This window comes from Amblyomma mixtum, chromosome 6 (assembly GCF_055824585.1).
Source record: "Amblyomma mixtum isolate Tamu chromosome 6, ASM5582458v1, whole genome shotgun sequence".
NCBI lineage: Eukaryota > Metazoa > Arthropoda > Arachnida > Ixodida > Ixodidae > Amblyomma > Amblyomma mixtum.
Genome location: NC_143017.1, coordinates 69459051 through 69473554, shown reverse-complemented (window position 1 = coordinate 69473554; position 14504 = coordinate 69459051). Strand labels below are relative to the sequence as shown.

Here is a 14504-nt window from a genome sequence, read left to right as displayed (position 1 = left end):
TGATCACCTAGAAACAAAGAATGTAATCATTTTTTTAATCTCTTATTATCTAGAAAGACTCAGCTCAAACACTAGCTGGAGTCCAAGCAGGTGCTATGAACAGTAGTCACATGCTAATGATGCAACAGCAATGAGGATGAAAATGCCATGGTCCAACATATCGGTTTGCACACAATAAGCTCTCCAGAACTTAATGGCAACAAATGCTACACAATTACACCAATTTATTCATTTATTTGTGTTTGTTTGTTTGTTTGCTTTATTTGTTTGTCTGCTAGCTTGCTACCTCAAAGGCCCCGGATATGGGGCATTACATTCATAGAACATTAGCGGGCCTAACACTATATGCTCACGACTGATAGTTCCTGTTGTGTGCTATATACGAAATGAAGTGGCTATTTAGAGATGAACAGAGAAAAGCACCTGTAGTAGATGTTTCGAGGACTCTTTCCACCCGACAGACTATACCAGGCACTGATCTGTGAAAAGTGAAGGTAGGACCGCATGGCCTGGATCAGGCTTCGTGGAGCAGCTGTTGCTTCTGGAACCCTGCAATGAGCAGAAAAGAACTGCCAATGAGCACACACAAAACTAGCTGACAGTTAATTATTAATGCCAGGGCCACACTTCAGGAGAAATATTCTTTGTGAACATGCAGAGCATGCAAAGAAAAAAGAAACAACGATTAAGGAGTCCCGGGAATTTTTTGAACTGAATAATATTGCACTCAACAACACTAGACACGCTGCTGCTTTTTTTCTAAGTATTAGAAATATAAAATTAGCACTATTTTGTATTATGGCAGTTTTAGCCACTTTGCTATTTAGCAATTCAAGAAAAAGAAAGCAAAGAATGTCACATTTCGTTTCAGTAGCATGAGGCCATATAGTATTACTGCATGAGCATCAATGAACAGTGCACTTAGATTGTTTCCCATTTAATTTATTTTCAAGGTCCTCGATGTGCAGCTCATGTAAGAACCTGGGCAGGAGGTCCGAAACAGACTTTTGCACAACCATGTTTTACACTGCACGCAGTTACGAATATGAAAGACTACACACTGCAAGAACTAGCGACTGCATAGAGCCACCGTGCACATAATAATGGTAGCAAAAGGAACGTTTGCAAATGTCGAGGCAAACACATAATGGGTAAGAGCCTGGAAGGTTACACCCATTGGGTTAAAATTCTGCCACAATAATGTGGCTGCAATAGGATCATTTCAGTTCATTAAAGTCATCACACCGGCAGAATGCTTCCTCCGAGCATTTTGAGCTTAAAGGTGCACTGAAGAGGAATCTGAACTTGCCTTTTGCCGCGGGAACTCAATCTACACGTTCCTAGCATTCTTAGAAACTGAGACTTATTGCCCTGTGTGGCCGATTTCCCTAATTAAATCGAATTAACGTCCGGCTCCCGCCCTTTTTTTTTAATTCTGCCTCGTACGGTGGGCGGAGTCGACCAACGCGTGGAGTGCCTTTCACCCAGTTTAGTGGCGGCTTGCCGCTCTGCCATCGGCGGAGTAATACGTAGTAGTCCGTAGTAGCAAATAGTCCGCGCATATTTTTATTTCTGCGGGCTTATTTTGCGGCTATATTATCTGCGAATGAAACTATTTATTCGTGGAAACCTAAAAAACAAAATAAAGCGAAAGCAAAGCCTCCACGGAGCTGGCTGAAAGGAACTTCACGCGTTGGTCGACTCCGCCCATCGTACGAGGCAGAATTAAAAAAAAAATGGCGGGAGCAGGACGTTAATTCGATTTAATTAGGGAAATCGGCCACACAGGGCAATAAGTTGCAGTTTCTAAGAATGCTAGGAACGTGCAGATCGAGTTCCCGCGGCAAAAAGACAAGTTCAGAATCTTCTTCAGTGCACCTTTAACGCCCGTTTCGTTCTCTTGGCAAGCAATAATTCGTGCTGGAGATGACTACAGGGGCACGTGTGCTCACCGCCTGGGCAGCATGTGAATGAACCACTGCTCCAGCAAGAGGTGTGACGTGTCCGGCGCCGAGGAGATATCAATGCCACTCGTCTGGTCCACAGTGCTGCAATGGGCACAGTCTGGGGACAGCAGGACCTCCACGGACATGGGGATGTTGTTCCTCCAGAGCAGTCCCATGTGCTTCAGGGCCACCTCAAACCTCTGGCACTGCAAGACAAAAATGCAACGCTACAGGCGCAGTTCTGCTTCGACACAAGAACTCAGCTAAAGGCAGCTAAAGACCATAGTTTCTGCATTTGGCACGGAGCCGCTGTTGCGGCTCAGTGGTTACTGTGCTCGGCTCCTGAAAGAAGTGGGTTTGATAACTGCCATGGCAGTAACATTTCGGTGGAGGTGAAATGCTAAAGGCCTGTGTGCTGTGCGATGTCAGTGCACATTAAAGAACCCCACAGGTGGTCGAAATTGGTTGGTTTATGGGGTTTAACGTCCCAAAGCGACTGAGGCTATGAGAGATGACGTAGTGAGGGGCTCCGGAAATTTCGACCACCTGGGGTTCTTTAACATGCACTGGCATCGCACAGTACACGGGCCTCTAGAATTTCGCCTCCACAAAAATTCAACCGCTGTGGCCGGGATCGAACCCGCATCTTTCGGGTCAGCAGTCGAGCACCATAACCACTGAGCCACATATTCACAGCCCGCCACTACGGCGTCTCTCATAGCCTGAATTGCTTTGGGATGTTAAGCCCCAAAAAACCAAAACCAAACCATTTGGCATGCCGATAAAAATTGCTTGTTACCCTGCAAGGTTTCTCACTGGTCACCTAGGCTTAGAAAGCTGTGGCCCATGATTAAGGTGTAACCTTAAAAATTCTTTTTATTAAATTGATTTGGTAAAAAATAATTAGAAACAATTAAGAAAACAAGGAAGGGAGAAGGGGGGAGGTCATGTAGTGTCTAAACAGTGCTATAGGAAAGCTTCCATGCATTCACCAAAGTGGCCACATCACAGTACTGGTGCTAACTAAAAGGCAGCTGCTGAAGCATTAACAGATTATTGTTGTTGTCGTGATGGGTTTAGTGGCACACAAGCATCTAAGGCTATCACGTGTCAAGTTCAAGGTGTAGAAAATTGTTCTCTGCTTAAAGCAGATTGATAGGGTCACTAGTTGGCGCGTGTCAGGTGATTTTGGCTCTATGCTGCAAAAACGCTGCTAGTGCAAAAAACTCTTCATGTCCTCGCCAGTCAAAATTTTTTCTTTCTGTGCAAATAAAGTGAGGGACACGGAATGCCACTTTTAGCATATCAGGCTGCCACTTCGGGTATGTGTGGATTGCTGAGAAAACATCGCATTTTCCTTTCACATCCAATCACATGTTCCGCAAGAGGTTCTGAACCTGTTTATGAAGCGGTAGGGAGGCGGCAGCATCAGATTCCACATTAAAAGCTTCAGAACAAATTTGTCAAACAATCCCCACCATTCTTGTGCTAAAGAGATGAGGCAGAAGCACACCTCAAGCACAGATGTAGGGTCACACTGGTGGCGTGGCTGGGCCAGGTTGGTAGGTGGACAGTGCAGGCCCTCGGCATAGCCCTTGCTCGAGCGGGACGGAACCCGTCCCTCCAGCACCAGGCTTCCCACATCGATGAAGAAGTCGTACGGCTCAATCTTCACTTCCTCCACGGCTGGGTGCATCTCTGCGCAGAGGGAAGAGAAGGAGGAAACAAACGGTTTGAAGTAACTGTGAAGTTTCAGGAGAAGTTCAGTTCCACTGCATTGAAAGAATGTGAGGTAGAAATAATCACTGCAGCAAAGCCACTGTTTTCAAGGTAGTGATATCACCTTGATTAAAAAGAGAATTCAGTAACCTGGTGAACGGTTTATATTTGCTTTGACTGAAAATGCTCTACATTACACTGCAGCTGATGGTCATATCAAAATAAATAAAAGTGAAAAGCTCTTGCATAAACAGAGTTTTTGTAAACCCAAACATGCTACAAATAAAGCAAGGATCTGCCCATTTTACACAGCAGGTTAAAGAAAAGTCATAAAAAACCAAAATTGTACTGGATTAGAATCCTTCAGGTTACGGCTAAGTGCCACTGAGTGCTTGGTAATTTCTGAATCAGTGCATGGTAATTTCTGAATTGAGCACAGGCAAGCATTGTACGCTTTAATGATGGTAACAACAGAGCTTCATTTGCAGTGATATTCCTGCTAGCCGCATTACATGAAGCAGAAAGGCATTATGAAGCATAGGAGTGACAACTGAAGACAACACTCAGTACCTTGCGAACACAACTGCCACGAGCTGAGGCCTAGACGAGTTGCAGCATTTGGACTGCTCGACAGCGAAGTGGTGCTTTTTCTTTTCATGCTTTCACCACCTTTTTGGGACTTGTTTCGTTCTGTAACAACAATGTGGAACAGATGTGCAAAAAACCACCACCAGTGTATACAAACGACACAGCCTCTGAAGAAAAATCAAAAACACTGCCACCCATAGCAATATTAGACGAAGTTTTGTAGTTTGTATGCTTTCCTATTTTGCAATCTATTTTTCTAATATCACTGAAAAAAAAAATTTCTTCAAGTTAAAGAATGCCACTTTTCATGATGTTCTGAGTGACATCGTTTCAAACAATTTGTAAGACTCAGCCAATGAACATGACTACTCCAAAACTATCAGCGGGGAGAAATTGCATGATGAAACAGAGTTTGATAAAGCTCTGTTTCTTGGTGATACTTCATATTCGCGTCTACTGTGATTCGAACTATTAGATGCACACAGTAAAGTTCAATTATAAGTTTCAGCCTTCGGCAAGTAAGAACCAAACCTTCTTTAGCAACACAAAACAGAAATGCCTAAATCAGTATTCTGCGGCAAGAATGCCGGCTTAAAAGATTCCGTTCTTCGCAATGCAAGCCATTGTCTGTTGCAATAAGTAGCTCTAAGTTCGTGCAGCCTCCACACTTCCTTCCTTTTGCAGCTTCATGCGGCAGAGCATGCGTATGCATCTGTTCCCCCAGGACAGAGCAGCCAGTGCCACCAACGAGTTCGGACCATGCGGGCAGGTGGCATGATCTAATCCGACAATCACCTTGTCACATGCCATAACCCCGCTCAAAAAAATAAAAATAAAAAAATAATAAAAAATAACCCCTGCCCACTCTCCCCACCTCTCAATGGCCAGTGCAGTGTCCCTCTCAACACCTGTTCCCTCCCACTCTCCATCTTCCCTCTCCCCTGAAAGTAAGCAGGGGATTTCCCTCTCTCCCCTATGCCTCCTGCTAACGCCAGCGCCAGCGTCGGACATTTTTTTAGATAATGGGTGTCAAATGCATTAAAAAAGGTCAGCAATAATTCTTTCAAGATAAAGCTGGCTTATATACTCCACTAGACACTGCATCTTTATTAAATTTTTTTTTCAGCCATTTCCATTTAAAATGTTGAAGTTAACAGAATAGCTTTCTAAGTACGCTCCTTTATGCTCAGTCCTCCTCAGGGCAAAAGACCTAGTAAGGCATGTTGACGGGCTAGTTGGTTTTGCATCTTGAAACTTGAAGAAAAAAAAAAAACACCTAGGCGCAAATAATTTCACAAGGTCAAAAAGAGACGAGGAGACAACGGCGCCTACTCTCTAAGACCTACTCGCTAAATGAGTCACCCTCTAGGAACAACCATAGGGAAAGATAACAACCAGCTAAGCTACCCCCTAAATTTCGTTAGCCCTGGCACACAAAGTCTCACAGCTCCTTCATGAGAGAGCTTGTGTACTACACAAGGACACAACAACAAGGACAAAAACGTACTAGCGCAATACTGCATGCCAGCTTCTTATGTTCGCCGATCGCGCACGTCTTCGAAGCAACGGAGCCGCGCGTGAAGACGGGCGCACACGTGCATCCGCTGCCACCCCGAAAGCAGATTCCTGCATTAGCGGCCCCTAGCTTCGTGGCGTTGGCGGCGAGCGTTATAATTAGCAGCGCTGCCAATAGCGCGTGCCACGTGCAGGGCCGTTCGTTCCGCTTCCGCGAGCGGCAGCGCCGATGGCACTCGCACACGGACACGTCATTCCCCATCGCTCGCCGCGGGAGTTCTCGCACACGCACGTGTGCAGCCGCGGTCATGAACGGTGACGCTGCTTCGAACGCGGAACGCGACGCGAGCGCGCGTTCATCACAATGGGCGCTGTCACGGCCCGAAATATCAAGCTGCTACCTCTATTTCCAACAGCTAGCTTTTCTGTGCGAAGGTCCAGTGCCAGCGCGCTACTTACTGCGGTGCCCGTCACCGTGCTTTCGGCACAGGCGTTCCGGTTTATGTCCAACCGCCGTGTGCCGTGCGCATTTCTTCGGCGGCTACTGGAAGCAATATTGCTCTGGTTTCCCAAGAATATAGCAGGAATAGAGAAACGAAGGAGCAACACCAGCAATAAACAGAGAACAAATTATATGCGCCCTGACAGACCTTTTAACGAACTGCTCAACTGCCGACGTCATGTTTGGCAGGTCTCCTCGATTTGGCTGCACTTTCTGCACTAGTTCACAAAAGTGCCGTCCCAGTGCAGCGCCAGTTCTAGCGGCGCGAGTGTAGCCTGACGCTCTCAGTGCAGCGGCCAAATCGAGTGCAAAAGTGCAGATACGTTCGTCTGCTGCGGCCGTGTGTTGGTGTTTGTCACGTGGATTGAGGGATTGTGCTAGCTGTATCGAACGCTGTGCATTTGTTCGAAGTGGCGCGCATCTCGTAGAGCGGTTATAAAATTTGTTAATTCCAAAAGTGGCGAAAAATTTGACACCGTCCTTTCCGTTGCGTTGTGCTAAGTGGTGCACGGCGGTCGAACGTCACCGAGTCAACGCGTACTTTGAAAAGGCAACAAACTATGAATTCAAGAGGTTACTCAGACTTCCGCTCGAGACGACCTTTGACAGTTCATATGCACGATTCAGGCTGTTGCCGTTCTATCGAAAAGTGACTGCGGTTGTCCGCCAATTACAGAAGGAAAGAGTTGCTTGATAACTTGGACTATATTTAAACTCAATTCGCGTTCACTGCCGGCGGAGTGACTATCACAGACAACTGGCAGGCGAAGGTGTGGGCTGACGGCAACCTCAAGGCCAGTCGCTGCTCTAAGCGGAGGTACTGATATGTCGCAGGGAGTCATCACGAACGCTGCGATCGCCCACGTATTAAAAAAAAAAAAATCTCACCATCCGCCTCTTATGAAAACGCTCCATAATTCTGCGTGAACAGTATTATTTGCACACAAAAGAGAAATATTGTAAAGCAACGTGCGAGGCTGGACAGAAAGATGAGAAGCCGTACGCAGTGCGCCATGCCATGATGACCCGAAAGACGCGGGTTCGGTTTCGGCCGCGGCGGTCGAATTTCGATGGAGGCGAAGTTCTAGAGGTCCGTGTACTGTGTGATGCCAGTGGTCGAAACCCCCATGGGGTCGAAATTTCCGGAGCCCTTCACTACGGCGCCCCTCACAGCCCAAGCCACTATGGGACGTTAAACCCCCATAAACCAGACACGCACACGCACGTGCGCATACACACACGTACGCGCACTGCCATTTCAGCTGTTTGTAGAGGGCACGCTGCAGATGCGGCGTCTAGCACGGGTATGCGGCCGTTTCAACCATGGTCTCAACGCCGCTCACTAAAACAAGCATGGCCGCGGAGCCGTCTGCAACGGAGCGCGCCAAGCACCTTGCACTACTTGCACGAGAAGAGAACTCGCCGGGAGGCAGCACGAAGTCAAATCGAGTGAGAGAGTGCTGCATCTGCTGAACTGGTGCAGAAAGTGTAGCCAAATCGAGGAGACCAAACAGTGGGCTGTGGGAGGCACGTGGAGGCCGGAGGAGTTGAGCCACGCGACTAGAGTGGCCTTCATGCAGTCTTTAAGAGACCTACACAGCTGCAGTAGTACCCGATGATATGAACAGCACGTTCCCTCTGACTCATCATGCCACATCGTTCCACTCATAGCAGACTTCGCGTTCGGTGGCATTCCGAGGTCCTGGTCGAGACGCTGTCCTCGACAGTGCCTATACCGCACAACCGGATGCGTGCACTGCCGCCGTGGAAGACGACGTGCAACGCCGAGCGAAGGCCGGCCTGTCAAGTCGCTTAAGCGGACGGCGGCTTTACGAGGAAGGCCGACAGGAGACGTTTCGGCAGAGCTCTCCGCGACGGCTCCTCCAGAGCGCTGCGCACATGCGATCGAGGCGTCCACTCTTTCGTGACGTACTTCTCAAGAAAGACGGAGACGCGCACTATTGCAGCAGTTCCTCCATAAAAGTCCAGGAAAGTGAGTGTGTATATATCATTAAAAATGCAGCTACGGATTCCGCCGCCCTCATGTTCTTTCGGGCGCAGATACCGGGGCCACTGAAGCGGCAAGTTCCATCATCTGCCAGGTTGCAGGAAAAAGGAGAACAGCTAGCAGCGGAGAGGACTGCCAGGAGAGCAGACCAGCGCGATAGTTCGTTACTGCAGGCACCGCCAGATGTAGTTCACGGACCGGCTCAAGACACCGCCGTCGACTATCTCGACCACATGCGTCGAGGCGGCCAGGAAACGGGAGGCCCAGCGACGCGGCAGGCCGGCCTACCGTCCTCCCTCCGGAAAGGGTTCCACGACCTAGAAATCCACTGGGCCAGGAGGATATCTGGCACGCACACAGACACACAAACACCGGAGCGCGAGCCGGCTGATGGCGCGGCGCCGTTTCGCGCTCTGGTAACCCCGCGCGCCAGCCGAGAAGGGAGACACCCCCCACACGCCGAGCGTCACGCACGCTTCACTTTTACTCGCCGCCGAAAAACCCGCGCCCTGCTGCAGCATAGGCGGAGGGCCGATTTCTCCCGCCGCCCTGCAGAAAGACCCTCCATCGTCCCCTCCAGCTCCCGGCAGCGTGTTTCCGTTTGCTAGCCGCTACAGACAAGCCCAATGTTGGCCACGCCCGTTCCCGACAAGTGCATTGTTGCCAAAACAGACGCTGCAGCCAAGTTCAGTGTTGCTCACGCCCGTTCCCGACAAATGCAATGTTGCCAAGGTGTTGTCTGCTGTTGCCATGACGCCCAAACAGACGCCCCGCTGGGTGAATGCTAGGGAGCCTACATGTTGCGCGCCACCGTCTTTTTACATGTAGGCTCTCCAGTGAATGAAAATGCAGCGCCGCGTCTTTCCTGGTCCAAGTGTATTGTAGCAACGTTTGCATGGCCTGCATATGTGCGAAAATTATCGGTGAGTGGTTCAGCGGTAGAGTGAGATTCCTGGCCTTTCAAGCCAGCATTGGTGGCACTTGTTTTGATTGTCGGTGATTTGACTGTGTAACTGTCGCTTTTTTGAGTCTTTTCTCTTAGCGGGTTTCGTGTAAAGTCCACGGCGGAGTGGTTTTTGTATGATGTAGGTTTTGAGCGTATATTTTCGTGCTTTATTGCAAAAATTGTCGTGACAGCCCGTACTCATTGTGCCGGATCCCATTCTTCGTCTTAGGTTGTGGCACAATTTTTTCAAATTGCTGAATCGTCAAACTCATATCTATCTCACACCTCTCATGAAAGCTGCAGTTACGGATGAAGTTGTCGCAAAACTGAAATAAGGGAGCTGGAGTCAGGTAACCTAGAACCATGCCTAGAACAGTGCATTGGGCTGTAAGATCATTTCCTGTAGACATTGTTGCCTTTCAGTTTCATGATGGCATATACCTGTTGTCTTATCTTATATTGGACACAGGAATGATGATACGTCCACACAAAGTACTAGTGTTAAACGGTTCCGAGTGCAAACAGTAGGCGTTAGTAATATTGCACCCACTGCTCTGTGTGTAATCTGAGATGGATGTGGCAGCCACATATTTTCTGCAATCTGTGATTTTGTTGGTAGTTCCTAAGCATAGATGATCTGAAAGTGCAAGCGTCTCTCATCTAGAGACCAGCTTTCCATGCTTGGCATATGTGCTTGCTCCTTTTCTCCAATGCATAATGACTCTTTTGGTGTAAATCGTTGATGGAAACAGCGCTGCTAGCGATTTTTTTAGACAATTTACAACTTCTACATTGACACTTTGTTCCTCAATTCAATAATGAAAAAGTTAGCTAATTATGCTGAACTAATTAATTAACTTTGAAGCACAAAAAAAAAAACTGCAGACTAGGTCCATATAGGTCGGCGCACTCACTCTTGAGTGCACTCATATCAGCTCACATGTGAGTGAGTGGTCGTGCGTGTGAGTGGACGCGAGTGTGAGTGCGAGTGAGTGTGGGTGGTGATGGGTGTGAGTGCGAATGAGTGGACATGAGTGTGAGTGAGAAGTTGTGATTGCTAGTGAGTGATCGTTGTGAATGCAAGTGGTCATGAGTGTGAGGGTAAGTCGTGAGTGCGAGTGGTTAAGAGCGTGAGTAGACATGAGTACGAGTGTGAGTGAGTGGTTATGAGTGTGAGTTGACATGAGTGTGAATGCGAGTGAGTGGTTACGAGTGTGAGTGCACATGAGTGTGAGTACGAGTGAGTGGATGTGAGGGTGAGTGGCTGTGAGTGTGAATGTTATTGAGACACCCCCCATGGTGCCGAGGTATGACTAGGTCACATGACTCTGAACTACCCTCAGTTGGTCTCACGCAGCTAGGACATTCTGTGTTTTTTAAAAGCTTGGATACTTTTAGCTGGGGCACCTCGTATATGACGCATGATAAAATATGGTAGATAGCAACTGCATACCGGAAAAAGGTGCAGTGGGAATAAACAATCATAACAAAACATTTTATTAAGCATGCTCAATTTTACAAACGTATTAAGGAGCACCGCAAAAAGAGAGCACAATACTATATAAAAGCACTCAAGCAATAAAAGCCGTACATAATAAACACAGGGTTCATTGGCATGGCAAATGAAGGTATTTAAAAAGTACACACTTTTTCAAGTTTTTATGGAATGATGCTTCTGTACTCGATGATTTGATGATTGTTAGTAGTGAGTTCCAGACACAAATTAATAAAACATAAATGAACAAAATGAATAATGAATAAAAACGAAATATCATCATTTTTCAAGCCAGGTATAGGGCTGTTGTCCTCACCAATAGCTCTCACGTATTCCAATTACTCCGGGGAATTAAATGCCTTGTACTTTTGGTACACTTACTGCTAACTTTGCATAAGGGTTCCTAAGTCAGCACTGAACCGTAGTTTATGTCAAGCTTGCCTAGAGAATAAACTCTTGCCAGGACAGAAGCATTGCATATTTGAAACACTTTCTCTGCAATTTATTTATTTATTTATTTAGAGCATATTGCAGTTCCAGTGAAGGGCCCTGGCAGGAGGGGCACAATAAGCAGAAAACAAATTTGTACAAGTCAAGTCATGAAACAAAAGCAATTCAATGAACGGCCTGTTCTAAAGCAGCAGTGTCAACTGCTGATGATGGTGGTAGCTGATTCCACTCGGTAATGGTGCGGGGAAAAAAAGAAAATTTGGATATGTTAGTTGTAGCAGCTCTGCATGCACCACACTTGTCCGTTTTCGTTCGATGTTATATGAAACTAGTTGGGACGATGTGCTGTCTTTAAAAGACGTGAATGACGCATATAATGCTTTTTTGTTCAAAGTTAAAACTGTCTATGATAAATGTTTTCCACTAGTCCATCCGCGCAAACGCAATCCAAAGAAGCCGTGGGTTACGCAAGAACTGCTGCACAAAATAAGGACCAAAGAGAAAATGTTTGCGCAATTCATGAAATCACGGGAGCCTTCCAAGCTTGAGAAATATAAGAAATACCGAAACCAGCTGAATAGAGAATTGCGAACTGCTAAGCTAAGCTATTTTAGTAATGCGTTTTCAGTGGGGTCCAATAGAAGTGTTCACAACCAGTGGAACCAACTGAACAAATGACTAAATCGCACCTCAAAAACAACTATTACGACAATAGTGAAAGATGGTATACCAATAGGTGGGGAGGAACTGTGTAATGAATGTAATAATTACTTTGTTAACATAACCAAAGCATTATGCTGTCCCTCTGACACACCTGTGGGTTACGCGTATAATACACCATGCATTCCTGAATCCCTGTTCATGTATCCCACTGATGAAGGTGAAACAGTGACAGTGTTTAGAAATCTAAGAAATAGCAGAGCTGAAGATAAAGATGGCTTTCAGATCAAACCCTTCAAATTTGCAGTTGACATACTAGCTCCAATACTAATGCATATCTATAATCTAGCCATAGAATCTGGCGTGTTTCCAAAAGAAATGCAGGTAGCAAAAGTGGCTGTCATTCACAAAGGTGGTGCTACCTCAGATATGGCTAACTACAGGCCTATTTCCAGTCTTTCTATATTATCCAAAGGTCTGGAAAAGATTATTTATGTGAGAATCAATACTTTTCTAGCCAAACATTCAGTTCTATCAGACAGTCAGTTTGATTTTAGAAAATAAAGGTCCATGGAAACGGCACTAATTAAGCAAAAAGAACTAATAATAAATGCGTTTGAGGAAAAGCTCCTTGTACTAGGAATATTTGTTGATTTTTTCAAAGCATTTCACCTGCTTAATCATGCTTTACTGGTACATAAACTCAATAACTATGGAATTAGAGGTAACAGCTTATCTTTAATTGAATCATATCTGAAATATCTTAAACAAATCAACCTTGCAAGCTATCCTCTCTGGTGTACCACAAGGCAGCATTCTGGGCCCCCTATTATTTAATATTTACATTAATGATATATTTTCTGCTCCCCATCCTCTCAACATAATAGCGTATGCAGACGACCTCAAAATGCTTTCCTCAGGTAACACAGAAACAGACCTGCTAGAACACGGCAATAAGTTCTTAGAATTCCTGCGTCAATGGTCCTTTAAGAACTACCTAAGGGTAAACATCACGAAGACAAAAGCAATAATATTCTGAGCTAAAAACAGAATGGTGCGTGCAAATTTTGACCTTTGGTTAGCAAACAAAAAAATTGATGTCGTGCCAGCTGTGAAATGTCTTGGTGTTGTTTGGACCGAATCACTTAATTGGGATAAACATACTGAGAATATCTGTGCTAAAATAAACAAGATTAATGGCATCCTATGCAGCCAGAAGCATACACTTCCATTAATTTACAATGCATTAATATTGCCACATATAACTTATTGTCTCATGGTCTGGGGGACAACAACCAAGCAAAAGCAAATGAAAATTCTAATGGCGCAAAAACGAGCAATTAGATTAATAGCTAATGTGCTGTGGTGTACTCATACGGGTTCCTACTTTGTAAGGTTCAGTATAATGAAAATCTCTGAGTTATTCCCATTCAAGTTAATCTCTATGTATAAAAATGCTGTTTCAACTAAGAATGATTTCCTCTTATCAAGTTTCAACCTCATTCGTTCGATTCCATCTTATAACACACGGAACAAAATGTTATGGTCTGTACCTTTCTTGCGCACTACATACGGTAAGCAGTCACTGACATACAGTCTACCACATTACCTCAATATTGTGCACAAGAACAACATCATACTTGAAAAGACTTCACGGCATAAATTAATAACACTTATTCCTTTGTTTCAATGTGCATAATTTTTGACGTCATGATTAGAACATATACATATAGCTTTGTGTATCTTCTTTCTACTTGATTTGTATCTCGGTTGATTATAAATGCGTTTCCTGTACATAAATATTTTGAGCAGTTTCTTTTGTCAAATAATGTCGAGTGATAACAGAGGCATAACGTCATGCAAATGTTAATGTATATATTTTGTGGCTCTATTTTCTTTTGTGCTTGTGAGTGCGCTCTTCCACTGCTGTTGTGATTAGCTGCCAGGCGATACCACCGGCAGAGGGCGCAGGGTGGCCCTCAAGCTGCACCAACGCAGCTTTTTGCCTTGCGTCCTCTCTCCTCTGTTACTAATGTAACCTTGTGAGAGTTAATAAAGATGTATGCATGTATATGTATGTTTTAGTTAAAAATGCAGAATCAAGCCTGCCTTTCACAAATGCACAGAACTGTCTCAAAGAGGAAGCTTACTGAAGCGTTTTAACACACAAGGGACAAAAACACTGACTGGGCTGCTTTACCAATGGCTGTTCTGACAGAGTTGCTCGATGGGAATGCTTACAAGGTGATCTTGAGGCCCAAGATCAGATTATGTTTGATTTGTGCAGCAAGCATATACTTTCTAGAAAGCGCAAGAGGGAACCTAAACTCAAATGTCAGCATGTGTTAGTTAATCCTCTAGGTCATCCTGCTAGGATTGCAGCCACAGCAAAAAAAAATGTGAAGTTGCTTCCATGCATGTTGCACAAAGCATTATCTATCCTAAGTTTCTGTGTACTCCATAAATGCAGAAAGATGACCCCGAGAAACTGCCAGAAGGCCCATGTTAGGTCCAACAGGTTTGCAGCATAAGAATCCAGGTATCTTAAAGCTTCCTGCTAAATTTCATTCCATTGCAAAGAAAGTAACTTCGAACACTCTGTGGACTGCAGCTACTAGCCTGCTAAATGTACCTATTAATTGAAACAGGTGCAGTCAGACTTCACAGCCTTGGCA

General features: G+C 45.5%; 1 protein-coding gene across 4 annotated transcripts in view; it reads right to left on the bottom strand.

The window, feature by feature from the left end:
• Nucleotides 1-14504, bottom strand: part of atos (atos homolog atossa) — a 145775-nt gene that overhangs the window by 15411 nt on the left and 115860 nt on the right. For 3 of the 4 annotated variants that reach the window (XM_089548068.1, XM_089548065.1, XM_089548066.1), the window contains exons 4-7: nucleotides 4236-4355; nucleotides 3460-3644; nucleotides 1953-2152; nucleotides 424-549 (exon numbers count right to left, since the gene is read on the bottom strand). In XM_089548068.1, coding sequence (XP_089404194.1) covers nucleotides 424-549; nucleotides 1953-2152; nucleotides 3460-3644; nucleotides 4236-4355 — 631 coding nt within the window. The remainder of the gene's footprint in view (nucleotides 1-423; nucleotides 550-1952; nucleotides 2153-3459; nucleotides 3645-4235; nucleotides 4356-14504) is intronic. The other variant, XM_089548067.1, reaches the window with a different exon arrangement.